The sequence below is a fragment of the Mizuhopecten yessoensis genome, unplaced genomic scaffold (genome assembly GCF_002113885.1).
Source record: "Mizuhopecten yessoensis strain PY_sf001 unplaced genomic scaffold, ASM211388v2 scaffold4805, whole genome shotgun sequence".
Classification (NCBI taxonomy): domain Eukaryota; kingdom Metazoa; phylum Mollusca; class Bivalvia; order Pectinida; family Pectinidae; genus Mizuhopecten; species Mizuhopecten yessoensis.
Window position 1 is genome coordinate 629,277 of NW_018405730.1, and position 26,796 is coordinate 656,072.

At 35.2% G+C, this 26,796-nt stretch overlaps 2 protein-coding genes across 6 annotated transcripts in view; one reads left to right on the forward strand and one right to left on the reverse strand.

The window, feature by feature from the left end:
- Positions 1-10,205, forward strand: part of LOC110449717 (hemicentin-1-like) — a 31,027-nt gene extending 20,822 nt beyond the window's left edge. For 3 of the 5 annotated variants that reach the window (XM_021496761.1, XM_021496760.1, XM_021496762.1), the window contains exons 9-15: positions 1,817-1,850; positions 4,659-4,708; positions 6,109-6,139; positions 6,804-6,868; positions 8,236-8,266; positions 8,833-8,897; positions 9,513-10,205. In XM_021496761.1, the coding sequence (XP_021352436.1) occupies positions 1,817-1,850; positions 4,659-4,708; positions 6,109-6,139; positions 6,804-6,868; positions 8,236-8,266; positions 8,833-8,897; positions 9,513-9,577 (341 nt within the window). In that variant the 3' untranslated portion in view covers positions 9,578-10,205. Of the gene's footprint in view, positions 1-1,816; positions 1,851-4,602; positions 4,752-6,108; positions 6,140-6,803; positions 6,869-8,235; positions 8,267-8,832; positions 8,898-9,512 lie in introns of those variants that run through there. The other 2 variants (XR_002462883.1, XM_021496763.1) reach the window with 2 other exon arrangements.
- Positions 10,206-14,661: 4,456 nt separating this feature from the next.
- LOC110449720 (GTP-binding protein 10 homolog) lies at positions 14,662-26,788 on the reverse strand. Its single transcript, XM_021496765.1, has 9 exons — positions 26,644-26,788; positions 24,491-24,696; positions 22,200-22,291; positions 21,044-21,188; positions 19,293-19,366; positions 17,958-18,010; positions 17,224-17,409; positions 16,127-16,250; positions 14,662-15,734 (listed from the first exon to the last, which is right to left on the reverse strand). Exons 1-9 carry the CDS (start codon positions 26,713-26,715, stop codon positions 15,481-15,483), a joined length of 1,206 nt encoding a protein of 401 aa, XP_021352440.1. The 5' UTR covers positions 26,716-26,788; the 3' UTR covers positions 14,662-15,480.
- Positions 26,789-26,796: the final 8 nt, after the last annotated feature.

The window sequence follows — 26,796 nt, forward strand, 5'->3', positions numbered from 1 at the left end:
TGCTGTGTCCTTGTGTTTTGGCACTGTGATAGGGCTTGTCCTTGTGCGTTGTCACTATGATATGCTGTGTTCTTGTGTTTTGGCACTGTGATAGTGTTTGTCCTTGTGCGGTGACACTATGATATGTTTTGTCCTTGTGCGTTCACACTATGATAGGGTGTGTCCTTGTGCGTTGCCACTATGATAGGGTTTGTCCCCCTGTGTTGGCACTGTGGTAGGGTTTGTCCTTGGGCGTTACACTATGATATGCTGTGTTCTTGTGTTTTGGCACTGTGATAGGGCTTGTCCTTGTGCGTTACACTATGATATGCTTTGTACTTGTGTGTTGGCACTATTATATGCTGTGTCCTTGGGTGTTGGCACTATGATAAGGTTTGTCCTTGTGCGGTGACACTATGATATGGTTTGTCCTTATGCGTTACACTATGATATGCTTTGTACTTGTGTGTTGGCACTGTGTTATGGTTTGTCCTTGTGGGTTGGCACTATGATAAGGTTTGTCCTTGTGCGCTGACACTGTGATATCGTGTGTCCTTGTGTGTTGTCACTATGATAGGGTTTGTCCCCCTGTGTTGGCACTGTGTTATGGTTTGTCCTTGTGTCTTGGCACTGTGATAGAGTTTGTCCTTGTGTGTAGGCACTGTGATAGGGTTTGTCCTTGTGCGTTGACACTATGATATGCTTTGTCCTTGTGTGTTGGCACTGTGATATGGTTTGTCCTTGTGCGTTACACTATGATATGCTGTGTCCTTGTGCGTTGGCACTATGATATGGTTTGTCCTTGTGCGTTGGCACTATGATAAGGTTTGTCCTTGTGCGTTACACTATTATATGCTGTGTCCTTGTGCGTTGGCACTGTGATATGCTGTGTCCTTGTGCGTTGGCAATATGATATGCTTTGTCCTTGTGCGTTACACTATGATATGCTGTGTCCTTGTGCGTTGACACTGTGATAGGGTTTGTCCTTGTGCGTTGGCACTATGAAAGGGTTTGTCCTTGTGCGTTGGCACTGTGATATGTTTTGTCCTTGTGCGTTGGCACTGTGATATGCTGTGTCCTTGTGCGTTGACACTGTGATAGGGTTTGTCCTTGTGCGTTGGCACTATGATATTGTTTGTCCTTGTGCGTTGACACTGTGATATGTTTTGTCCTTGTGCGTTGGCACTATGATATGTTTTGTCCATGTCTTTGTCGTTGTGGAATGTTGGTTCTTTATGCTGACACTGTCGTTGGATGTGTGTGTTGGATATACATTCTGTTAATTTGTGTCGACGCTGTGAGGTATTGTGTCCCATTTGTTGGCGTTGTGGTACATTTTGTATTTTCTGTCCGTGTGTCGACGCTGTTGCATATTATTTAAAGTTAGTATTCCTACACCACGAAATACATTTCACCTTAAAAAAATTGTCATTGAATTGATAATTATTTGAAACATAAATTGATTATGAATAAGATCGCTGAAGTCAGTGTACTTTGTAAATATCTACATAGACTGACTGACGTTTGACAGCCATGATGTGAATCATAATTGAAGACTTATACCCACCTAAGTATTGTTTCATGGAAGAGGTTCCTTTTTGCATTGGATTAAATTTTAACATGCTAGATATATGGTGTTGTCCTATACTGGAATGACTTACGCTTTCCCTTGATTGGTTATCAAAAAGGTATGAAGTGTGCACAGTTTGAGAAAAATGAGAAAAACTAGAAAAAAAATGTTTTTCGGAAATTTATTTATGTTTAAAAAAGATTGAAAACGGAAATTTATTAAGTTTGATATTACATATGTGCCATAATTTCAACACCATTTTTTCAGATGATGATACGCAAATGACAAGTCCTAGAAATGGGTATGTACGCTTTTCTGTTAAACGTTAAAGTACCAAGTATCTAAGATAGCTTACCATATTACCTTACAGGGTATTGCTTAAGTTTAAATAGTTGTTAACATCGAATATTGAATCACTAGGTAAGGGTGGGCTCAACAGTCGGCCCCCGCTTTTTTTAATTCTTTTGCCATATGTAGACACATAAAAATGATCAATAACTGCATAAATGATTATTCATAATTACTACTGATAACCGTAGTGAACCTCCTTCCATAACACCAGGTTGAGTGTCGGGTGTATCCTAACAAAATGAACGATACATATCACAGGGGATGTTATTTTGAAAATGAACTATGATAGGGTACAGTGTATAAAATTACTGTTATTTTGATACTTAATATGTCATATTGGTATACACGAAGAAATCGTAGTGATACTTTTAATTAGAAAATTCATGCAAAATTTTACAAAATTTAAAATATAACCAACATTGTAAACTTGCCTATATATATATATATATATATATACAATGGTAGTTTATATTTTAAACTCCCATATATGTATTCGTCTACAGAATAATTTTTATGTAATATCAAAACCGGTAAAGTACTTTTTTAGCATGCCAAACATGATCAATGTCCAACTCCACATAACCTTGAAGATTTGACTATCAATGTTTATTATGATAAATACCGATACATTTTCTGTTTTTGTATAATACCAAATCACTTTATTACATAAGGTATGTTTTAGAGTTATGTGCAGCATTAATAACTCATGAATATGTATTCTGCCATAGTAATCTTTCCTCTGGAGAACAACTTTAGCTTGATATTGTGTAATAGACAAAGATATGCAATTATATAAAAATAAGAAAATAATCTTAATAATAAAACGAGTATACACTTTAAACTTAAATGAGTAATACAGTACAAATGTTGGTTCTTTTCACATTTACAATGTGGTACTCTAGTTCTGATTTTCCTACTTGAATCAGCTTGTCTATCCGTCTATTTGTCCGTAGAAAAAGTTTGTCCGGACAACTTCTTCTAAAGCAGTGGACCAATTTCAACGAAAGTTTACAGATATGATAACTAGCACCTGGAATTGTGCATCCAGGTATTATTTTTTCATTCTGACCCCTTTTTACGAAGTTATGGCCCTGTGTTGACATATATGGCCCTGTGTTGACATATCCTTGTCCGGACATGTCCTCAAAAGCTAAGGGGTCAATTTCAACGAAAGTTTTCAGATATGCTAACTACCGTCTTATGGTGTGCATCCAGGTATTATTTCTTCAATCTGACCCTTTTTTAAAGGAGTAACGGCCCTTTGTTGAAAAATACTTGTTTAGACAACTCCTCCAAAACTATGGAGCCAATTTAACGGCAGTTAACAGATATGGTAACTGCCCCATGACATTGTGCATCCAAGATGTATATTTTCATTCCGATCCTTGTAAAAGGAGTAATGACCCTTTCTTGAAAAAGAACACCTTTGTTTGCCTCATAAACGTCTTGGCCGATATCAGTGAAAGTTTACAGATATGGTAATAACCTCCTGATGTCGTGCATCAGGGTAGTATTCTTTTCATTTCGACCCGTTTTAAGAAGTTATGGCCTTTGTTAAAATCTTTGTCTTGACAACTCTTACTAAACTACTAGGACGATTTCAGCAAAACTTGGTCATCTAGGCTAACAAAATTTGGTATGAAAGTATGCTTTGGCATGGGGAGGGAGTACAAAAAGTATGTCAGTGACATATATACTTAAATAGTTACTGGTGTGAAACTATGGATTGCTTTGCAATGCTTTGCCTTAGTTAGTCTTTAGGTTACATTTGTGGTTTATATAGGAGCGGGGGTATACTCTGTGGCTTACAGTTCTAGTTATTATATTTTTGCCTATTGCCCATTCAGTAAACAAAATATGAAGGAATATTACACTATTTTATATCGTTAACTCTAAACAAATAAAGCAAGGAAAGATATCATTGTCTGACTCCCCATACAAAAATCATATTTTAGCACATTTGATTTTTGTAACCTTGAATGAAGGTCGAGGTCATCAACGTTTACAACACTTAATCTCATTCACAACCTACTTGCCATAATTCAAGACACAAGGACCTTTAGTCATGAAGAAACACATGTTAAAAGAAATGTGGAAAGAAAGCAATGTTTTTCTTTTTTTGAACCAAAAGAGTTATATGACAAATTTACCGGTTGTCATATTTTTGGAAATTCCTGAGGTTAAAAGATATTATTGGCAGTCAACTTTTCAGCAAGTAAGAAAAAAATACTAGTTTTAGAACTACATAAATTAACGTGTCAAAAATGGAAATGTTCTCATTAGAAATGAAATATCACACACTTATTTGCTTAAATCTTCAATAAATAGAACAGTTCTTTATTGAAATAGTGTAATATTCGGTATCAAAATAACAGTTGAAATATGTTGCACACGATAATGATATACTTTTATAGTAATTGTGTCATTTAAATGCTCTAGGAGGAATTGTATTACCGCACCTTTTACACCAACACAGGTGTAAGTCAATGAGTTCCCATTTATCATCAAATAAATTCTGAAATTCTGAATTTTGAAATTCCAAGCGGGGGCCGACACTAATGTAAAATCTCCATAGGCGTTGAACCTACCTTTGGAGAGTACACTGACACTTGATCATTTAACATCCTTTCTATGTCTTTAAAACAATGTATTTATTGTTTTTATTAATCAATCTTTGTATATTGATTTATATATTTTATAAGGAAAGTATTTGAATTAGTTGTTTTTTCAACAAAAAAAACCCCGATCCATATGACAGTTTAGATCCAGAACAACTTTACCAGAATCAAGTGGTTGATGAAGCCGAAGGTAAGCATACTATCACACAGTTCAGCTAAAATTATTCATCTTGATATCTGTCCCGCTGCAGGAAAAATGCTAAAGAACTCAACTGTAGTTTTTTTTAACAAAATGTACCTCCCCGTTAGTTGAATTTCGATAAATCTGATGTGGGACTGGGCGAGAAATCTACCGCTGATCAGGTTGCGCAGATGGTTAGAGTGACCAAATTGTGATCGGTGGTCGTGAGTTAAAATCCTGTCCTGGCCGTTGTGTTGCATGTTTCATTCAGAACAATATTGCGTGTTTTCGTCTTAATAATTTTTCTTTTATTTAAGTCCCGTAATTGATAGGGTTCCTTTAAGTACTGAGTTATTAAAGCTATTGTCATGCAAGTAAAAACGTTTCCAATTTACAGTTACACTAGTCTGCAGCGGTAAAGGTATTCTTTAAGAAGAAGTGAGTTAAAAGAAGATTTTTTTTTGTCAAATACTCTAAAACTAAATGTAACCTTTTCCTAAATATGATATTTTATGGGATAACCAATGAAAGAGGGAGAATGCACATTTACATTAGTTTTTCTTATTTCTACAATTAAAACTCACATTTATCTCTTTTAATCATATTGTCTGAGGAATAATTGAAACCTTGTTTATGTATAACTTCAAATTTAACTTGTCACATTAATGCACTGTGAGATGTATGTGACAATGAATTAAAGCTACAAGTCCCCGTACGAAGTTTTGATGTTTTTATTGTTATCACTTCGCCTCTACTTCTTCTTCCATTTCTTATTCTTTTTGTCCTCGTCATGAACTAGGTGTCTCAGAAACTACAACTGTGTATCATAGATGGCAATCCCGGTCTCTATTTGGTCGAAATTAAGATATTGTGTGATTTTGCTCAAATTTGGTATATAGATGTATTATGCCATTACGAAAATTACCGTGACTTCCAATAGCATCGCTTACGGCTGTCCGGGTATGTTTGGGGACCTTTGGCAACCGTTACAATCAGAACCTGTTAACACAATTTAATCTACTTTACACAACCACTTTTATTGCTGGACTCTTTTCTCTTAGAAATTATTGCGCTGCAGTATCAGCCAATCAAAAGCGACGTTACAAACGGCGACGTCATTGTTTACGTTATGGGCTGATAACATAAATTTTTAAGCCAATGAAAATGCTTGTTACAAGCAAGATTAAATTATATCATTATAACTTTGACATGCTATTTTTCATCTTTCTTTATTTACAGCATTTTGTTTTCATGCAACGTTTTAACCACAATAAGACTTAATTCTAGAGTTTGAGACGTTTTCACTTTAGTCAATGTAATATCTGTAAAGAAAACTAATACCTGTACTACTTATTTTGCATTTATTGTTTCGACGTAAGACTTAAAAATGTATAACAACATTTTCACAGCAATCCAAGTCAGTGAAGGAAATAGGATCAGGTGAGTGTAAATTTATTTAAGAATATATTTTAAGTAATACTGTATTTATTTTCACAGTATGTAAAATAGTAGTATTTTCCACAGTATTATGCAAAGTAATTATATTCTATTGATTTATAAGATATGGTGTTATTTTTTTTTTATTTTTTTTTTATTTACAATGATTTTTCTCTTTTTTAAATGTTAATATACATTGATTTAAAAAAGTATTATGCAAAATATTAAAATTCTCTTAATTTACAAATTAGGTAAGCTAAAATAGTAATACTATTCCTCATTTTACGTGGCACTCTATACAAATATTATATTTCTATCTTTATATAGTATTTCAATTAAAACAGTTATACAAAACTATTTACATCGTATGGAATCAGCCATCAACATAATCCTTATGTTGAAGTAGTTGTAATGTTTCATTTACATCCAAAAAAAATTGTCCAGTGCATGTCACGTGTCAAGTAACTCGTAGGTTTATCTTATAACTTGAAAAATGAATTGTCTTGTCATTGATAATGGAAATTGTCCTGAAAGAAGCAAATATTTTGCAAAATGTCATTTAACGTTGATGAGCTATATTGATTTACTAAGCGTTAAATATGCAATATGTATTTAATAATGCCATTAAAAAATCCATCTAAGTACAACTATTTCTGTTGGTAACTAGCACCTACGAGTCATTGCAAGCACATGTCAACCCTGATATCTACGATGATTTGCACGCCTCTCCAGGTAAGATGCGGAGGATGAGGGACAGAAAATAATTCACGGCTTAGTTATTCAGTTCCTGATTAGCTTCACGGCAGCTTTACACAAAACGTTAATCTAATATATTTTCAAAACAACTGAACTTTAAATATATAATTGCACATGTCATAGTTTAAAATAATCATTGAATACAACAATAAAAAGAAAAAAAGTCAAAAACAGTTTTATGACATTTCCCAAATTCTGCATTTTGAAATAAGTCGACACCTCGTGAAGTTGATAATACTTTTAATACTCTGAACATTAGTGACATGCAGTCGGTGCTTTCTCTATGTGCAGTAGTGTCTACTTTGACTATGAATAAATTAATTGTTTTAAGATATTTATGCACACGACTTTTGATTCTTGAATCATAAAGATATTCATATAGCATTAGGCATTATATACAAGATACAACGTATAGCTTGTTAAAATGTATCTTTGAATTATTCTAATCGTTAACACCGGTTATATCGTGGATGAGCATTATTGTCACGATCGCAGTTTTATATATGTAGTATTTATCTAGAATGGACAAAATACGCAGACAGGTCGCATTTATTATTTGACAACTAATGTGTCTTCACCATCACTACACTTAACTGCTAAGTGTTACTATCAAAAAGTTTATATCATGTGCGATTGATGTTTTTGAAAAGACTTTGAATAAGAAAATTTTCATTGGATAATAAGAAAGTCTATGAAATTCATTTTATCATATGATTTAAATAGCTAATGTTTTCAAAAATATACTTATTTCACACAAAAACAAAGGAAGTGTCATGTTGTCGTTTTACCATAACTTCATTGCATCATATCATATTTACTTTTGATGTTACAATGAATATTATATTACATTTTGAAAAATACATGTTGGCGTTAATACTTTTTGCTCTCTGCACCCCTGGAATATGTTATATCAAATTTGAAGGCTCGGTGTGCGCCACCTTGTTAATGAGACACGAATACTAGTTCGATCCTTTGATGTACATCAAAAGAATCTCGCGGTCACGGAACGGTAAAAATTGACTGGCTTTGAAGTCGTGCGTCTCTCCCTTGTAATCTTCAGAGGACAGGTATCAGCCTAGCGATTGGTCAGTTTTTTTAACCTGACACCAATCAAACAGCTATCTTCGTGCCTTCGATTTTGCTATGATATATTCCAGGGGTGCAGAGAGCGAAAGTGAGCGTAACCCCTGGATATCGAGGATGGATAAATATGAAATACTCCACACTTCATTAAGTAAATGCAAATACACTGTATAATAAATGGATAGTTGACTACATAAATCAGTTAGTGTACTAGCAATTACATAAGCCTGTCATAGTGAATATGAATATTTGTTCTTCAGACAAACAGACAGGACCTGCAACAGGAGAAGGGTATGTACATTGACAGATCCGATTTTTATGTGTAATGAGTATTTCTGATAAAAATATCAAAGATGAGTTTTATGTATTCTGATAAACCATTCTCTATACTATGTATAATTTTGATAACTTTTTCCCCTCCGATTTCACAAAAAAAATGCCTTATACTAAATAATTTAGATAATTTGTTTAGATTTTAGATATGTAATTATATAAGACACAATTATGAAAGAGTTTACTTGTGACTTATAATACTGGTTTCCATGGTAACAAGTTGAAACTTAATTAAATATTAACTTTTAGCAGAGACCTAAAGTACGTAGTACACATGTTTGAACGAATAAACAGCGATTTGAATGTTAAATTAAAGGTTTTGAATATCCTAACCTTACATGGTCCTTTCTCGTAATGACTATTTTGAAATGCATATGAATACCGATCATATTGATTATGCAATATTAATTGATACCCAAAACGTAAAAGTTACGAAATAATTTGAATGGCAAAAACTAGTAGGTCATTTCAGTTTCATAAATGAGTAATGATTTATGTAATGATATATCTTTTATACTTTTCAGAGACCCTAAAGCAACTAAAAAGGACCTCAAAATGTCGAACCAATACGAGAACGTGAAATATTCCGGTAAGACTGCATTTAAGTCCCCCCCCCCCCGACCCTCTTTATATCAGTACATTGGAATGAAAAGTCATCTGTATAGAGCGACCAGTGGTCACTAAAGTGTTAACGGTTGCAATATTGTGACAGGTTTTAGTAGCAAGTATAATTGTCACAAGTATGGATAATTTTATTCCTTCACGTGAAAATAAAATTGTTCAAAACACCACGAGGCTTGGTTAACAATTCAGATCAGTGAGCAAAATACTCCCAATTTTAATAATTAACTAAATTAGTATATCATCTATACATATAGGTAACAGTTGGCTCAAGAAATACAATTGAAGCATCATGGCATAGATTTTGATAAAGATACAAATAATCTCAACAAAGTTAAAAAAAAAGTTAAAATAAATAAAATTGAAACAAATGAAAATACATCCTGTGTTGCTTTTGTCAAGATCTGTGACGTCACATGGAAATGTAAGTGACTGTTTTAAGGATGATAAAAGTAATATTACATCAATCATATTAAAATGTGCAAAATTTCTTAGAGTGAACAACTTATTAATCAATGAATGGAATAATTCGATATACTACAGAAATGGCGGTTAATAAAATTATTTTTAAATTCAATTACAGAATCTGAGCCAACCTATATCAATGCCGTCAAAAAGAAGAAGCACAAAAAGAAAAACAAAAGTTGAACATAACATGGAAGAATTGAAAATACCACTTCTTTGTGAGGAGGGTTGAGAGTTCACTGTTTGCATCACACAGGAGTGGTTGATTGTTATTTGAATAAGCTGTAATGGCGAACCCAATGCATGGCTCAATCTTAGGTGACAAAATGGATGACGTTACCTTGTAATACTACATAAATTGGTGACGCGATTGTGACGTTTCAGAATAACTGCGTGTAAAACAGGTTTGTCTTTTCCCTAGCAAAATCGGGAATTCGCCTATGAAATGTTGGAGAAAAAATATCATTGTTGCAGTACAAAGATAAATGCAAATATAGCAATGTGTTATGATGATGTGAATTAATTATATTAATCCAAAAGTGAAATTAGTATAAGTGTACATTTATATATATATGAACAGTCCTCATTATCGCTACATCCTACTTCGCAATATTATCATTTGTAGAAAAACATTTGAATGGATTATTTTTCGTAAAAGATTTTCGTGCTCATCGATTTGATCCTGCTTCGTTTCTGCTGTTGTCTTAGTTTAAACGGTATTTTATTCAATAATCAGGCAATGTTATCATTACACATACATGTATAATATCAGAGGGATTGGAATACAAGTTTGGAGTGTATTAATATTTTTCTGTTTTAACATTTTCGTGTAAATTAATTGCTATAATGTGTAGAAGAATTAGCCTCATTGTAATTCCACTGTTATGAGACAATTTGTCCAGTTGCGTGTCGAAAGTGTTCTTTTTTTTTGAAAAATAGAGATGTTGTTCATTTCATATTTGTCCGTTTTCATTGTCTAGGTTCAGTGAGTAATTGAAGTATGTCTTTTTATGACATTAACGAGAAAATGCTAAGACGATTTGAGCGTAAAAGGGATTTTACCAAAGAATGGCGAGTATTTGACTCGGGGAACATTTCCCAGTGTACAGCAATACAATGAATGTATGATAAAAATATTGTGTGAAAAGTTGATAATTTATAAATCTTACTTGAACAAGAATTCCACGGAAGTGGATGTGTCGTCTGCGCAGGAAGCTGGGAGATTACGAAGAAATAGCTACACATTTCATTTCAAGAAATAATGTTAAAAGTAAGCAATAATCATAGATTATGTTTTTGGATGGCATCATTTTGTTATATAATCTGTTATTCTGGGAAGAATACTCTGAGTTTTAAGGAACTTGCTATGGATACTCATTGTCACAATTCCAAGTTGAATTTGTATGATTTGTTGGAAGGTTTCCCATAAATAAATGAATAAACTTGTGGATTATGATGTTAAATAGCTAGTGTTGTCAATAACATTTGGAGTAAGACGTCATTTCAGAGGTATACACGGTGGGTCAAGTGGTAGATCGAAGCCGTCCAGTATATAGTTTTAGTGAAGTTTCTATGTATAGTAACAGTGACCTTGACCTTTGACCATCGGACCTGAAAAGCAATCCCAAGCAGGCACTTTTGGTAAGGAAGCACTGCATGATGTTTGAGTTTGATCGGCCAAAGGAAACTCAAGTTATCACACGAAAACAGATTTTCTATTTATAGTAACAGTGACCTTGACCTTTGACCTTCTAACCTGAAAAGCAATCCCAAGCAAGCACTTTTGGTAAGGAAGCACTACATGAAGTTTGAGTTTAATCGGCCCAAGGAAACTCAAGTTATGGCACGAAAACAGATTTTTTGTTTATAGTAACAATGACTTTGACCTTTGACCTTCTAACCTGAAAAGCAATCCCAAGCAAGCACTTTTGGTAAGGAAGCACTACATGAAGTTTGAGTTTAATCGGCCCAAGGAAACTCAAGTTATGGCACGAAAACAGATTTTCTATTTATAGTAACCTTGACCTTTGACCTTCGGACCTGAAAAGCAATCCCAAGCAAGCAGTTTTGGTAAGAAGAACTGCATGAGTTTGAGTGTGATCGGCCCAAGGAAACTCAAGCTATTGCACGAAAACAGATTTTCTATTTATAGTAACAGTGACCTTGACCTTTGACCTTCTAACCTGAAAAGCAATCCCAAGCAAGCAGTTTTGGTAAGGAAGCACTGCATGAAATTTGAGTTTGTCGGCCCAAGGAATCTCAAGTTATCGCACGAAAACCTCTGTTCGGACGCCGCCGCCGCAGCAATACCTATGTGTCACCAGCTTTTCGCAGGTGACACAATGACAGTGAGGTCGTGTGCCCAATTGAAATGTGGTCATCATGGTGTTTTTTTGTCTGTCGCCTCATAACCCTTTATTGCTCATAAGGGGACAAGTGTAATACCATAAGCATTTGAGCTCACCTGGCTGAAAGGGCCAAGAGAGTTTATTTGTTTTGTAATTTTCTTTTTATTCAAGATTTGGTATAATTACAATCAAACATTATATATTATATATGCATACCTCACATGACTCATATATACTCTAACTTTCATTAGTTGGTATATTTGACGCCAGTATTTGATAATTATATGTAGATATCATTAATACAATTAATCCGGTGCCGTCAAACCTGTATTCAAAGACCAAACACTTAAAGTTAATTTAGTGGTCTCTTTTTACACGTGATCTTTTTATACAGGTTTAGTAAACATTTGAAATCACAAAAAAGAGTTTTTAAAGTGGTCATCCTAACAGAGAACGTTTTCCTGAATCTCAGATTTGCCTGAAGATGATTGACAACAGGGCTTAGTTGTGCATGTCTTAATAAAGTTTTCATTTTTTTTTTTTATTATACTTTTTGTAATAAAAAGTTTACTTAAACAATAACTGGTTGTCTGGATGTAATTATTGTTGATATAATTACAAGTGGCCTCTGGCAAATCCCGTAAAACCCTAGCGTACGGTAGATTTTACGGTATTTACGGTAGTTTTACGGTATTTTTTATATTTACATATTTTTCTTTTTTAAGACATATTCCTACAAAAACCATTTGCCCTGCCTCAAAATACATTTCAGGCGGCCATTTTGTTTGTTTACATATTCCTACACCTGTCCTATATAATTACACTTGCCCTCTAACACTGTTGTAATGGGACGGCGCGGGGGCAAATGTAAATATATATTTATATATGCATGTTTGTGTCAGTTTTCAAAATTGTCCTATAATTCACAGTCCTATATGGTAAAAATTGACGGTATGTAGATGAGATTGAATGCATTTGGTTGATAGCAACTTATCTTGTCCACACGTCTTATATCATTGCATCTTCAATATTCCAGGGGTTACGCTCACTTTCGTTCTTTGAACCCCTGGAATGTGTCAATTGTCATAGCAAAAACAAAGGTTCGGCCTGCACCCACCTTGTGGACGAGACGAGAAGACTACTTTGATCCTTTGATGTACATCAAAAGAATCTTTTGGTCTCGTAACCGTTGATTGATTGGTTTTACGTCTGCTTCACTACCGAGTAGTTCCATCGAGTCACCGTACATTTGACTGGCTTTTAAGTCGGGTGTCGCTCCTCTGTAATCTTCAAAGGACAAGCATCAGCCAAGCGATTGGTCAGGCATTTTTTTTTTATCCGAGACCAATCAAAATCCAGCCGTGTGCCTTCAGTTTTGCTATGACATAGCGAAAGCGAGTGTAATCCCAGGAGTATCAAGGATGGTAGCGTTGATTAAACCTACTTCCGCAATGGTGGCGTAAATAGCTCGTTACTCATTAAGGAAAAGGGAGCATCAGTTAAAATGGCGAAGAAGAGTTCCAGTCAGTTTTTTTGACTAGAGTATTCTCCCTTTAATATAGAAGATGAACAGGTCGAAATGATTTTTTTTTGGCTGATAGTTAATACCCATGTAAATTTTTTCATATGCTTTGCTGTCCATAAATTGGACACTTATTTGATGCTGTGCTTGTACAATTCCTGTATGCCAATACCGGTAAAGTGTAAGCTTTGCAGTATAAAGGTCCCGAATGCAACTCCTGCAATTGTCTTGTGTTGTTTTTATTCCTTTTTTCAAACATTAAAATTAAAAAAAAATCAATCTTTGAAATGCATTTCAACATGTGATTTTTATTGAAAAAATATTTCTTTTGAAAAGAACTTTACCCTTTACCTAAAAACTGAAAGTTATGTGCATACATCACTGTTAAAATTAAAGTTGTTGCACATTCCAGAAAACAATGTCAGAAATCTTTGTGTTATTGGTGTATCAAGTTAGGGAATTATATATGATTTTTCCTGATTTCACCACACCCCTTAACTCATTCACCCCTGAAATTTCATAATGAACTATTCCAACCTTTGAATTGGAAGAGAGTTAATGTATGTAAAATGATGCAGGTATATTGATAAAATATGAGTAACAGGAAAATGTTTATATTACATTTTCTGGATTTGTAATTCTGTTTTATGCTTGGTGCAAAATGGTCAAAACTCAAACAATATTACCGTGCTATTTTCGATCAATACACAAGTCAATGGTATATATGGTTACCATTGTGATATAAAAAATGGTGACATAAATAAAAGAACAACAGCTGTCGTAGAACAGCATAGCTCGTCTAATGCCAACATTGTTGAGAGTATGTGTAAAAGTTTCAAGTTCCTACCTCAAACAGTTTTAATATAAAAAGTTATGGGTCATATAAAAAAGGGGGGNCATAAAGATGTTTCCTGCCAAATTTGGTTGAAATCTGCCCAATAGTTTCAAAAAAACTAGAACTTGCCCTAAAACTTTAACCTGTGGAACTTTCCCAAAAACTTTAACCAATTCCTAAAGACTTGTGTCTCAGACCAATACTGAGCAAATAATGCCCAATTTGTTGCTAAGGAACCTCTGAGCAATTGCTGTAACCATATTCCGATGTAAAATTAATAAAAAGTTAAGTTAAACACCAAAACACAGCTTGCCCAAAAACTTCAACCATGTGGGACGCCGACGCCGTGGGTACTACTATAGCCCCCCTTTCTTCGAATAGATGAGCTAAAAACGGCATTGATGATGTTTAATTGACAATTGCAGGTATATTCTAGTGCACACGGAACATTTCTACATAACTTTTACATTTCTTAATTTTTTTTTATTGATACTTAAATATAACAAACTCCTTGCACAAGTTCACACACCAGTATGTATATAAACCATACATCAACATATACATCAGTGAAACATTTATTCATACACATGACTGTTTCAATTTAAAAGCAACCGGAACATTCAGCCATACAATTATTCAAGCATTCACAACACATTTCACGTTCATATTTCACAGATTGCTAGATTTTCACCAAAAAAATAATGTGTTGAGTTTTGAAGGCCAAACAAAAAATATTTGGTGTTTCCTGTAACCCTACCTACAATAAGTGTTTGTGCTTACCCTAAAAAATTTAAGGCAATTTTCAAAGAAGCACTGTTAAAGTCACGATCACTTGTATATATAAACCAAAATAATTATATTTAAAAATGAAATGTGTAACCTACATGTATATCCTAAATTTTTCCAAAATGTTACAGGAAACACATATATTCTTTGTCTGGCCTTAATGATCAAGAATCACCCAACTATTATACGGTAATATTTTTTGTCTAAGTGACATAAACTTATAATTGAAAAGGAAGAATTGAATTTGAAAGACTACAGACCTATACTTGATCATCAATTGCATTAGATCTGGATAGGCTTGGACTAATCGAATATTTATCTCCCTTGCTGAGGCCAGATTGGGACGCCTCAAATTGTCAATGGTAGATTACTGAATTGCTAGGCCCAAGGTTAGTTATAAATATTCCTCTCAGATTGTGAATATAATCATCATGGCAAAATAGATCTCCAAATGTACCAGGTTTTTGGTACATGAGAAAGAACCACAATTAAGTCAGGTGGTAAACAACATTCAATTTTCTTTGAAAAAGTCGTGAACAGAGTTGTTTTTTTTCGGCCAAGACACAACACACTAAGATACTGATATACTCTGTTCTTATAGTAACCTTGATTTGCTTTGTTCGTTTTTCAATTTGAGGCGTTCCTGCAGTCCCTTAGAATTTTCTGGTAAACAGATTCCGTGTTTCTCCTTCAGTCTCCTTTCCTTTTCATGATGGAAGTCGAGTCTCTTGCGAATACGGTCCTTGACCATTTCCACGGAATCACGATTTTTCGCTGACATTTTCAATATACCGTCAAACTTGATTAGTTGCTCAGGATGGAGTTCAGAGTCCACTGCACTGAGAGATTCTGAAAATACAATTGATCAATTGTAGCTTACAGTCACACACCTCTATTGCTTGTAATAGCTTGTTTTCTTGAACACATTAGTCATCAGTGGTTGTTTTATTTGTCTTGCAACCGCTGAAAGAAGTGTTCGAAATTGCTTCGAAATCAATCACTAATTTATGAGTAAGATTATTTGTTTAATCATTTTTCAGGTCTGCACCAAATCTATCGCTCTTATTTTTTTTTATGTTATAGTTAGACCGTGATCAACGAAACCAATGAAATTACTCATTTAATAGTATTAAAAGTTGTTTGTTTAATCTTTTTTTATTGTTGCAAAATTGCTATTTTGACTCTCAAAATTTCTCCCCAGCAATGATTCATTGTGCAGTAGAATTGCAGAAAACTCTTACCTGGTAGGCCTTTTACTTGTTGTATGAGTGTGTTTGTCTTTTCGTTATCGTGATCTAGATCAATTTTATTGAGTGCTAAGATAGCAGGCTTCTCAAGAACTTCCCTGTTGTACAACTCCAGTTCCTGCGATAAGAATACAAGAACTGATGGCTGATTGGCCTGTAACTAGCACCCAGGGTGCATGAAAAAATTGGCTGAAGGCGGCACTTATTCAGATTACAAAACATAGGTAGTGTCAGTTGCTGTAATGGTAATATTTTTGGACACATTCCAAGGAAGATTTCCAAAAATGTTATTTTCTACAAAGTGTAAAAAAATGAATAAAAACAATAACGGGAGAGGGCCAGAAAGTAGGGTGTTTGGGAAAGGGGATACTTATATCATTCAATTAGTGCTGGAAAATGGTGAGGGGTCTGTATAAGTGAAATGATGCTGATTATGTTCAAATATTCAAAGAATGCACAATAAACTGTACTTTGAATCACAAATGTATAATCAAAAGATCACAATACTTATGTTTTGTGTTGTCAGTGCAAATTCCTCGTACAGCGAATGTTTGCTCCTTATGACTTTCTGATGTTATTTGAGGTATGAGGATAAGCATAAGGGAATATATATGTATTTAGGTCAATAATAGCCAAAAACTTAGAACGTAAATAGGAAAATGAAAAAATGCCATTCAATCCTTATATGGTTTTCTTTCTAGAAATAATTTATCAAATTCATAATTTATTCAAGGTATAGCTACAGTTTCCCCCCCCCCATTAACTAATACAGAGGAGGGAAATTATTGGATAGCAAATAATATCCCCCAAAAACAAATACTACAGGGGGTGGGGGGGGGGGAGAATTAGCTAGCTGATTTCTTCCCCCGTGGATTTTCTTTTACTAGGGTGTAGGTGGGGGGAAAGAATCAACTAGCTTGATTTATTCCCCCGGGATAAAATCAGCTACCCTATTTCTTCCCCGGGGAAAGAATCAGCTGGTTGATTTTTTCCCTGGGAAAACTTTCAAATGGGGAAAGAAATGATTTCTACACCTGGATCCTTAAACTAGGAAATATTCCAGAAATCTAGGCTAGTTATTTGTACCATACCTTATTCAGCAAAAGTATAGTTTCAAATGCACTTCTGTAGTTGTATCTGTTGTGGAGCTGGAATCCGTCAATGTCTATGATAAACAGGAGAAGCTTGGTCCTCTCAATGTGTTTGAGGAACTTGTGGCCCATCCCCTTGTTTATGTGAGCACCTTCGATTAGACCTGGCAGATCTGCCACCGTTATCTGTGTAAAAATACAATTGGTTTACCACAAAGCAGGAATTTCTATCTATCATCCATATATAATTTCCGATATCTTAAACTGAACCAATTTCATATTTTTTTCACAATTTTCACTTCAACTTATTCAATTTGATATCTCTAGGAAAACTACTGAACACAAACTAATGAAATTGGACAAGAGAACTTATGGCCTTACATTGTTGATTAAGCGTGGCCCTTTTGTTGGCAGGTGAAATATGATCGTAGTTCTGAATGAGAACTCTAAGGAATATTGATCGCTTTTGTTTGTAGAATTTTTAATTGACAAAGGCTGAGAATGCTCCCATCACAATTTTAGTTGAAATCTGCCTAGCAGCTCAGGAGGAAATGTCATTTAACTAAAAGCTCATGGATGAGAGGTGAGGTGAGGTGACAGATGACAGATGACCCTGTGCAATATAAGGTCCTTTGTACAAGGTGAGTTCACAAAGAAAGTAAAAATTGTAAGTCATTGAATAAGAAAGGTTCTACTAAATTTATAGTATAATAATTTTTTGACAGATGTCCTACCTGTCTCAAATCTGGGTATTCCATAGTTCCAATGTACGGTCGTATTGTTGTGACTGCAATTTAATATATAAACTTTATTCATTTTACAACAATTATGAAAAAGAATGTTTGAACTGATATGAATCATTCTTGTTTGCCTGGATATTTGTGTGCGGGGGTCTTAAATTCTTAATGTTGGAGGAAACCGGAGTTACCGGAGAAAACCCATGTGATCGGGTATGGGCCCCCGTACCTTTTCATGTCCGACTGGGGAATCAAACGCCGACCACCTTGGTGAAAGGCGAGTGGGTTATTTACTGTACCACCCGACCACCTGACTGCAATGTAACATTCAACAGAAGAATTATTAGTGAGATCATCCAGCATTCTTAAAGGACATTGCAGGGCCACGTAGCATTTTGTAACCAAAGAAAACAAATGCCAATGATTACTTAACAATCAAGTACATGTATTTCTGTGTTTTGGAATGGTAATTTAACAGCTCTTTTGTGTTATCAGACAAACAGTCTATCCCACTCTCGACAGTGATACTGAATGTTATTATCAGAATAATTCATCTCATTTTATTATGGTAGAACATCCAGGCACTCATTGGTGCATCTCCCACAAAGAAGAGCTCCAATATTTAATAAGAAATTTTCAGACTTAAAAATGCTTTCACATTTACTATAGCAAAGAGTAATTCACTAAAGAAAAACTAAACTAGCATACCTATTACAATTTCGTTTATAGCAAAACCATTTGTGTTTCTCTGCTAGGTTACATTCTCCAGACATTTTGATTATAATATTTGGTGTGTAACCATTTCAGTACCAGTCATGATCAATATTGTTAATATTTGTTTTCTGATTTATTACTGGGTATACCTTCAAAATGTTCTAACTCCCTAGAATAGGCCCACAACCCACATACATGTACATGTATACCTACATTAATGGAACTGCAAGATAAACTTAAAGACCCATTTAGAGAAGAAAGTGGTTTGACACTCTACAATAATAGGCCATTAATGGCATATTTTTGACAAAATCTTCAAAAATTTAGGATAATTGCAATATTCTTCTCCTATTACAATCATAATTTAGTGCAAAGGATTGTTACTTTGAACACAAAAAATTGAAATGTTTTAAACTACCACACCAACTCCTCTGGTGTCTTCATTAAAAGTAAGAGTACCGGTAACCAGTTTTGATATAACTGTACATAACCTAATCACTGTTCTGTAATAAAACTTTTCAGATTGTGTGCACAGTAGTCTACCTGTACATTCTATTTAAAGGTAAAATCCATATCATTCCAAAGAAGTCGTTAACTTTTCCTATTAGTGGTACTTACATGGATACGAAGCTATCTTTGGAGAAGTTCGAGATACAGCAGACAAGGTAGTAGATTTTCCCGCATTTGGAAATCTGCATGTTTGTAAAAATAGTCAAAAAATATTTGATTTTTTTTTGAAAATACTTATTTTATAACTGAAAGTTTTTTATGAACAATACATATCAATTATGGACTTTTTCTTGCCAAAAGGAATTTGTTTTCTTAATCATTCAAAAAAACAAGAGTACCGCGGGTCGGAACAATATACGCCCGTCGAATGCCATATAGTGTTATATACTTTCTTACATTGAAATAAGATCTGCATCATTCTTAGATTGGTTAGCTGACATGCTATAAAAAATGTAGGAGAGAATCTCCGGACAAAAAATCAAATACTGAAATGAAAAAATCGTCAAATCAAAATTCTTTAAAGGGCGACACAACTTCATATCATTACTATAATGTATACCAAGTTTCAAAGAGATCCGTTGAAAAATGTAGGAGGAGATTGCCGGACAAAAATCAAATACGGAAATGAACAAAGGGCAATAACTTTTGCAAAAATTGTTGAATCAAAATTCTTTTTAAGGTAGACACAACTTCATATCATGATTATAATGTATACCAAGTTTCAAAGAGATTGGTCGAAAAATGTAGGAGGAGATTGCCAGACAAACGAAAGTTTACGCCGGCCGGCCAACGCCATACCATAATACTCCCGTCAAATTTGACAGAGTATAAAAAAGTGAAGCGTAAGAAAATCATCAAGAAAAAGCATGGCGTTTTATGACAGAGAGCATTTGGTGTTACAATTTAAATGGGGTTATAAAAAGAATGCTGACCTGCCGTTTAAAACCCCCCACCTCAACTCATGAAGTTATCCTACCTTGATCCCAGAAATAAACATATAACGTACTGTATTTACCATAATAAGTGGACAGGGTGCTTAAAAATTTGCTTAAAGGGGGGTGTTGATCAGGAAAATAAAATGCGAGTTATGATAGAAAAATGTTGTGCAACTTCATGTGATCAACTTGTTGTTATCACTGAAGGCCGTGATAAAGATGAGATAAATAATAGGTTATTTAAGTGTCACGCATTGATCGCCAGTAAAATACAAAACACCATCATAAAATATACAAAGTAAAAGCGACCAATACCCAGCCATTATAAGTTGACTTATGAGACACTAAAATAAAAACATTATCAACATAATCGTTATCGATACATTTTGAATTTAATCAATTATATAAACTTTAATTATTTAACAACAATTATGAAACAAGTTATTTCAACTTATATTAATCACTCTTGTTGGCCCGGATGTTAGCGCTTGGGGGTCTTAGTGTGGGAGGAAACCGGAGTACATGGAGAAAACCCACGTGGTCGGGCAAGTGACCCCAACCTTTTCACGTCCGATCGGGGAATCAAACTCCGGCCGCCTTGGTGAAAGGTAACTGTGCTATCCACTGCACCACCCGACCAATTCATATGCAGAAGTTAAAAAGTTAAATCATAATGTTGGTACGTATACATTTCAGTGTGGCTGGAATTTTGAAAATAAAATGTATCATCCACTTTATGCTTCGCTGGAAGTCCAGCCATGTTCACCAGACATACATTTCTGCTTTAAATTGTAAGTACTATTAATCACTGATCGGGCCTATTCAGGTCTGGGACGGAGTCGGTATAGTTTCATTCCTGCTGAACAAAGGAGAGGGGCGCTAATTACGGCGAATACGGTACTAATACTGAGTAAGAGATCTTACCCCACCAAAGCAACATCTGCGATGAGTTTTAGGTCCAGAACGATAGTACGAGCCTGCCCTCTTAGGCCGAGGAAGTTGTTTCGTTCCGTCCCTCCATTTCCCCCTTCTGCAACAACCACTTCCTGATCATGCTCGTCCAGGTCCGCTAGAAAAAGAACCCAGGAAGACAGGTCTACTTTATAAATTTCTAATATAAAGGTTCTGGAGTTCTAATTTTGAAAATGATTTTGGGAATATTGAAATGATTGGTTGTTTCAGCTTTATGTATTCTACTTGCATTTCAGCATTTCAAACTCAAATGGAATTTTAATTTATTAAAAAAGAATAAGCCAGAAAGTGTAGCTCCTTGTGCTATGCATCTTAATTACAATGCACAATAAGTAACAAAAGGAGTGGAGTACGTTAGCCAGATTTTGGTCAATTCAAACTGGGCAGCAGTGACCTACTTTTACAATAGGGGTTACATGAAATATATTATCAAGGTGCATTGATTACATATAGTTTATAACTATCAGGTTAATACTTTTCAAAGAAAAGTGCCAGTTTTTCTATTTTCATAAAATTTAAATACAATATTTTGCCTTTCTCAGCCCCCTCATTTTTCTATGCAGAGACCAATATAAAAAAAAACAACCTATTCATTTAATGACCTAACCATGGATTTTATTTTTGCACAAAATCAAAGGATTGCCGTGATTTATTGGACTTAGATATTTGAGTCCTGGCTCTGTATTCATGCTCAAGCATGACTTTTTTGTGCTCAAACCTAATTTCTCAGTTCAGTTATAAATCAATAAAAAAGTCATATTTTTCAATGATTTGGACTTTTTTTTAACAGACACCTAAGCCAAATTCTGTTTTTAATGTTTATATTTTGATTGTTTTCCCCTGATTTAAGTGAGTTACAAGAAAGCTGGTTTGAGCACAGAATCCGTGCTTGAATATGGGCCCATTACTCATGTTTTCACTTTTTAGGACCCACTATACAGTATATATTTCTTAGTAATATGGGACTCAGATGTTCAGGAATCTGCTACAAAAATCACAGGAACTGGCCCAATGAAACATTAAAGTAAGAAACCCTCCTCTGAATGAAAATTTTACACAAAACGATATTTCTTCTTACATAAAGAAACATTTGCATTCTAATAAGTACCTATTTCTTTGCCATCCTGGTCTTTCACCGACACTCCGAGGGGTACCTCTATACATATGTCTTCACCGCTGTTTCCCAGGATCCAGTGTTTTCTGCATTCAACACACAATAAATTTACATAAGAACTTAACGTTTTACACTGCTCCTTAATTTACTGAAAATGCAAATGAGAACAATTTTAAAGGTCCAAATTATTTATACATTTGTGAAAATTAAAATAATTTCATTTGGAGTCAACTATACATGTGTTGGTAACAAGTCACAATGCAAGCAAACAAGCAGTGCAAGTTATGGTGTTCAGAAATATGGAGTGAGTTTTTATGAAACTTAATTGAAAATTTTCCCATGTTCATGTAAGGACTCTATATCTGTAGCTGTAACCCTAACTTTAGACGTATGACTTTGACTCTCAACTGGTCCTAAGAGATAGATGTCAGGAAAAATTTTGCAGCATGCTGTGACCTTGACCTTGAACATTTTTACCTTCACCCGGTTTCAAGAGATTGATCAAATATGTACTCCCATATGTTTCATAACATTAGGCTGAGAACTTTAATTTAGACATGCTAAATATCTAACTCCCATCGGCATCATCTTTTAAAGATTCTGCAGCTGTGGCCTTGATCTTAAATACAATGTATATGACCTTGACTGGGCTTGAGAGATTGATGTCAAAAGCACTAGTGCAAAGTGTCATGAAATTTGGTTGAACATTTTAGTCAGGAATCCACAGATACCGGTACATATTGCATGATTTCTCTCCTTTACTTGCAAAGATTCTATAGTTGTGACCTTGACCTTGAACATATGACCTTGACATTTAACTGGGTTCCAGATATGAAGGAAAAATTGTGTAGAGTTTCACACAATTTTGTTTGACACTTAATTAGTTAAGAAAAAGTGGACAAGCCAAATGTTGACAGATTGATGGACCAGCCATGTATGCATCATCAAAGGTGGTTTTGACATAATGGTAGTGAAAGAGAAAAGATGAAGGTGTTATTCCGTCTTTGCGTATTGCAGAGTTATCTTCTCTTTGGAGCAGGTATTTATTGTTACGTTACTTGTTTGTGAGAGTAACATCATCAATTTTTGAAAAAACGACGTAATTTTCTCACACAAACCAATGACGTAACAATCAATACCTGCTCCCAAGAGAAGATAACTCTGCAATGCGCAAAGACGGAATATACATTGTAACTGGTTTTTAAAGGTTTGTTAAGAAAAGGGGAGCTTGAAAATGTTCATATGAAGCAAGGTGAAATTATATTGACTCAATGATGTATTACAAAATTAATATGTACTAACTAATTGTACTTGCACTCATTGTGATAAATAGAATCTCTCAGCCCCTTCGGGTGAATGATTCTTTTTCTCTCACCCTATTCTCCCATTGTATATCATATACACAATGTAATACTAACGTTACAGGTTCAATTCAGGGTTGACATGATGTTGATGGATTATTGACTTGACATCATACCATTGTTATGAATAAGGGAATCCTCCCGTCCCAACCCTAGAGTGAGGCAAGCCTCGTTCTGGACATAAAATCTTAGTCCTCGGGTTGAGATTTCTCTATCTTACACAACCAGTAGCGATAGATTCTATTAATCTCACATAGGTAAGTGTGGATACACCTGTCCAGGGTAAGAGAATAATAGAATCTACCACTTCTATGTGATGTAGAGAGTAATCTCAACCAAAGGGTAAGATATTTGAAAAGAAGCAAAGGACTTTGTTGTGCATTAAACTTCAAAATATTATCCATGATTTTATGATTTTTTGCCTGCATAACACAGGAGTGATTGATTTTTTTTCTGCTACACTTTCTAACAGTACCGAAAAATTAAGCTGCAACGGAGAACCAAATGTACAGGCCAACAATTAAAGCTAAAGAAATGTGAGATGTTAATTCTGCCTTGGTTATACTGATGATGTCATGATAACGTTTTCAGATCGATAGCACATATACATTTAAGCTGTCTTCCACTTGGTAGCTAAAGTCTATCAGACTCTTTCATGTCCAGGGGTGTAGTATAGGGAAATTCCACATAGCCAAATTTGAAAATCCTGATCGCTGAATTTCCCTATCCTACACCCTTGGGCATGAAAGAGTATTTTACTCTCATTCCAACTGCCAGAATAAGCTCAGAAACCATGAAAATGTGTTTGGACCGGCCACCATTTTGAAAATGCGAAAAAGTGTTCAATAATCTTTTCCCTAGCATATAAGGGAGCTAGTTCACCAGTGAAGTTATTCAAAAAATACAAATCTGTTATATGCAAACCTGCTATCTTGTCCAACCTCTGCAACATATCGTTTCTTTGGATTACTTTCTAAGACAGTATGGAGATTTTCAATGTCCTTGTTTGCTTTAACATAAACACATCCTCCGTCCCCTCCAGAGCCTCCAAACTTCTGAATGCCCTGTCCTCCTGACCCTCCCCTCACGTGTAAACGTAGAGAATCTATAAAGGTGGTCTTTCTTGGTCTCTACAAAAGGAGATGATTTATGATTTGTGAATTTGTAAATTTTGAAACCAGCAATAATAAAAAATATAGTGAGGCTTGTTGTCTACACAGCTATTGGACTACACATAGAAGGATTTGAATTGCTGCAGAAACGTTTCAGTGGCTCATTTTTCATTTCAGTTAATGCTTTATATTTATCCGAGTTTCCTCTAGAACTTATATTATACCCGGCCTCAGAAGCTACGTTATTGCAGCTAAGTTTCCTCTAGTTCTGACATCAGACTTAGACATCTAGATCTATTAATCAAAATGTGTAAGGCTGGCATCATGACCAGAGGAAACTCTTTTATGTAAAACTGTAATGAAACTGTAATAATGTCTGAAGCAATCTGAATAAATACAGCTGTTCATTATTACGTACCTCATGAATATATAACCGTAGGTATTTTTATTGACATCTGATTTTAATGAGATTGTGTTTGAAATCAAATATACCGTAATTACAAAAACAAACCCAGCTAATTATACATAATCTGCTTCAAGAGAAGAGGAATAAGTTCCTTACTGAAAATCATCTCTATCCGGTAAAACTTGTACTTCAGCAACATCGGATCATCAAGATAACGTTGCAAAACATATTTATAAACATATCAGCTGCTCACCTATTGTTTAGTGTCGATTTGTCAAGCGGTTAAATCTCGAGAAAGTAAACTGGGCACAGGTACTAGCCTTACGTCTGTCAATACACTTATAAGATTATAGATCTATCTGTCAAAATGTCTAAGTCTGGTGTCAGGGCCAGAGGAAACTTGGGCTATATTGACGGTACCATATATAGCTCTGAATACACAGTACCAATCAGTGTTCACCATGAGGATGAAGAGATCTCGAACCAACATAACAACAGGAGCCGATTATAACATCAATGGTAGTTCACTCCAAGTAGTAGAGCACAACCCATACCTTGGAGTGGAAATAGCCAACAACCTGGACTGGAAGCAACATATCAACCAGATGACCACAAAGGCCAACGAATTACTAGTCACATTGGAAAATGCAAACAGGAAGTGAGAGAGAAGGCCTACCTGACACTTATCTGACCAAACCTTGAATATGGAGCTTCAGTCTAGATCTGGGATCCACATAAGAAATACCAACAGAAGTCAATAGAAAGAGTCCAGCGGCAAGCAGCTTGATTCACAACCGGCGATTACTCGCGTTATAGTAGTGTAACCAGGATGTTGAACGAGCTACACTGGCCACCCCTACAGCAGAGACGGGAGGAGAGTCGACTAACCAACCTCTACAAAGGCATCCACAACACCAACGCACTGATCATACAACCATATATCAGTAGTAACACCAGAAGTGGAAGGAGACAACATAACCACGGCTATATCAACATACGATGCAACACTGACACCTACAAATACAGCTTCTTTCCAAACACCATCATGGAATGGAATGGACTACCATCAGAGGTCGTCGAGCAGCTGACTGTGGAGGCATTCAAGACCTTGCTCCACAGTCATCTTGCAGAGTGAATGTGGATCCTGTAAATAGTTTTAACTTTTTAATCTGTTTTTAACGAACTTCTGTGGAAGCCACGCCACACAAGTCTCCCTGCAAGTTGATGCTGTTCGACGGCCCTTTGCAGGATCGCCGTAAATGTAAATATTGACAGACGATCGCGAGGCTAGGCCTAGTAGGCCTATCTGTGATCGGATCATGGTAGCCCAAGTTTCTTCCGGCCCTGACACGAGATAGATGCATGTCAAAAATGTCTAGGTTTGGTGTCAGGGCCAGAGGAAAATCGAGCTATAGTCATGAGTGCCTGTTCATTAATGTCATAATGATAATCGTGATTCGCTGATTCAAAGTGATTGCATGAGAAATTTAAAGGCCGGGGAACTTTACATGTGAATGATCTATGTCATTCTGTTCGTCATGTTGCTAAATTCAACTTACAGTATTTTTGGGAGCGGCTTTCGTTGAATACATTCGTATCGCCAAAGCGAACATGCTCTTTGTCGTATTCATGTTAATGTTGTTTATTCTGACCCGTTAATCTCCATCACGGTCATCTCATGGGCGCAGACATATTGAATTAACTTTGTCGCC

Bases quoted from the DNA above. Each gene is read 5' to 3' on its own strand.
- LOC110449720 (XM_021496765.1), bottom strand. From the start codon at position 26,715: ATGAATACGACAAAGAGCATGTTCGCTTTGGCGATACGAATGTATTCA. The intron at 17,410-17,957 runs GTAGGACATCTG...ATTTTTACACAG, and splicing joins AATACCCAGATTTGAGACAG to ATAACGGTGGCAGATCTGCC. The intron at 15,735-16,126 runs GTAAGAGTTTTC...TTGTATTTTCAG, and splicing joins ACAAGTAAAAGGCCTACCAG to AATCTCTCAGTGCAGTGGAC.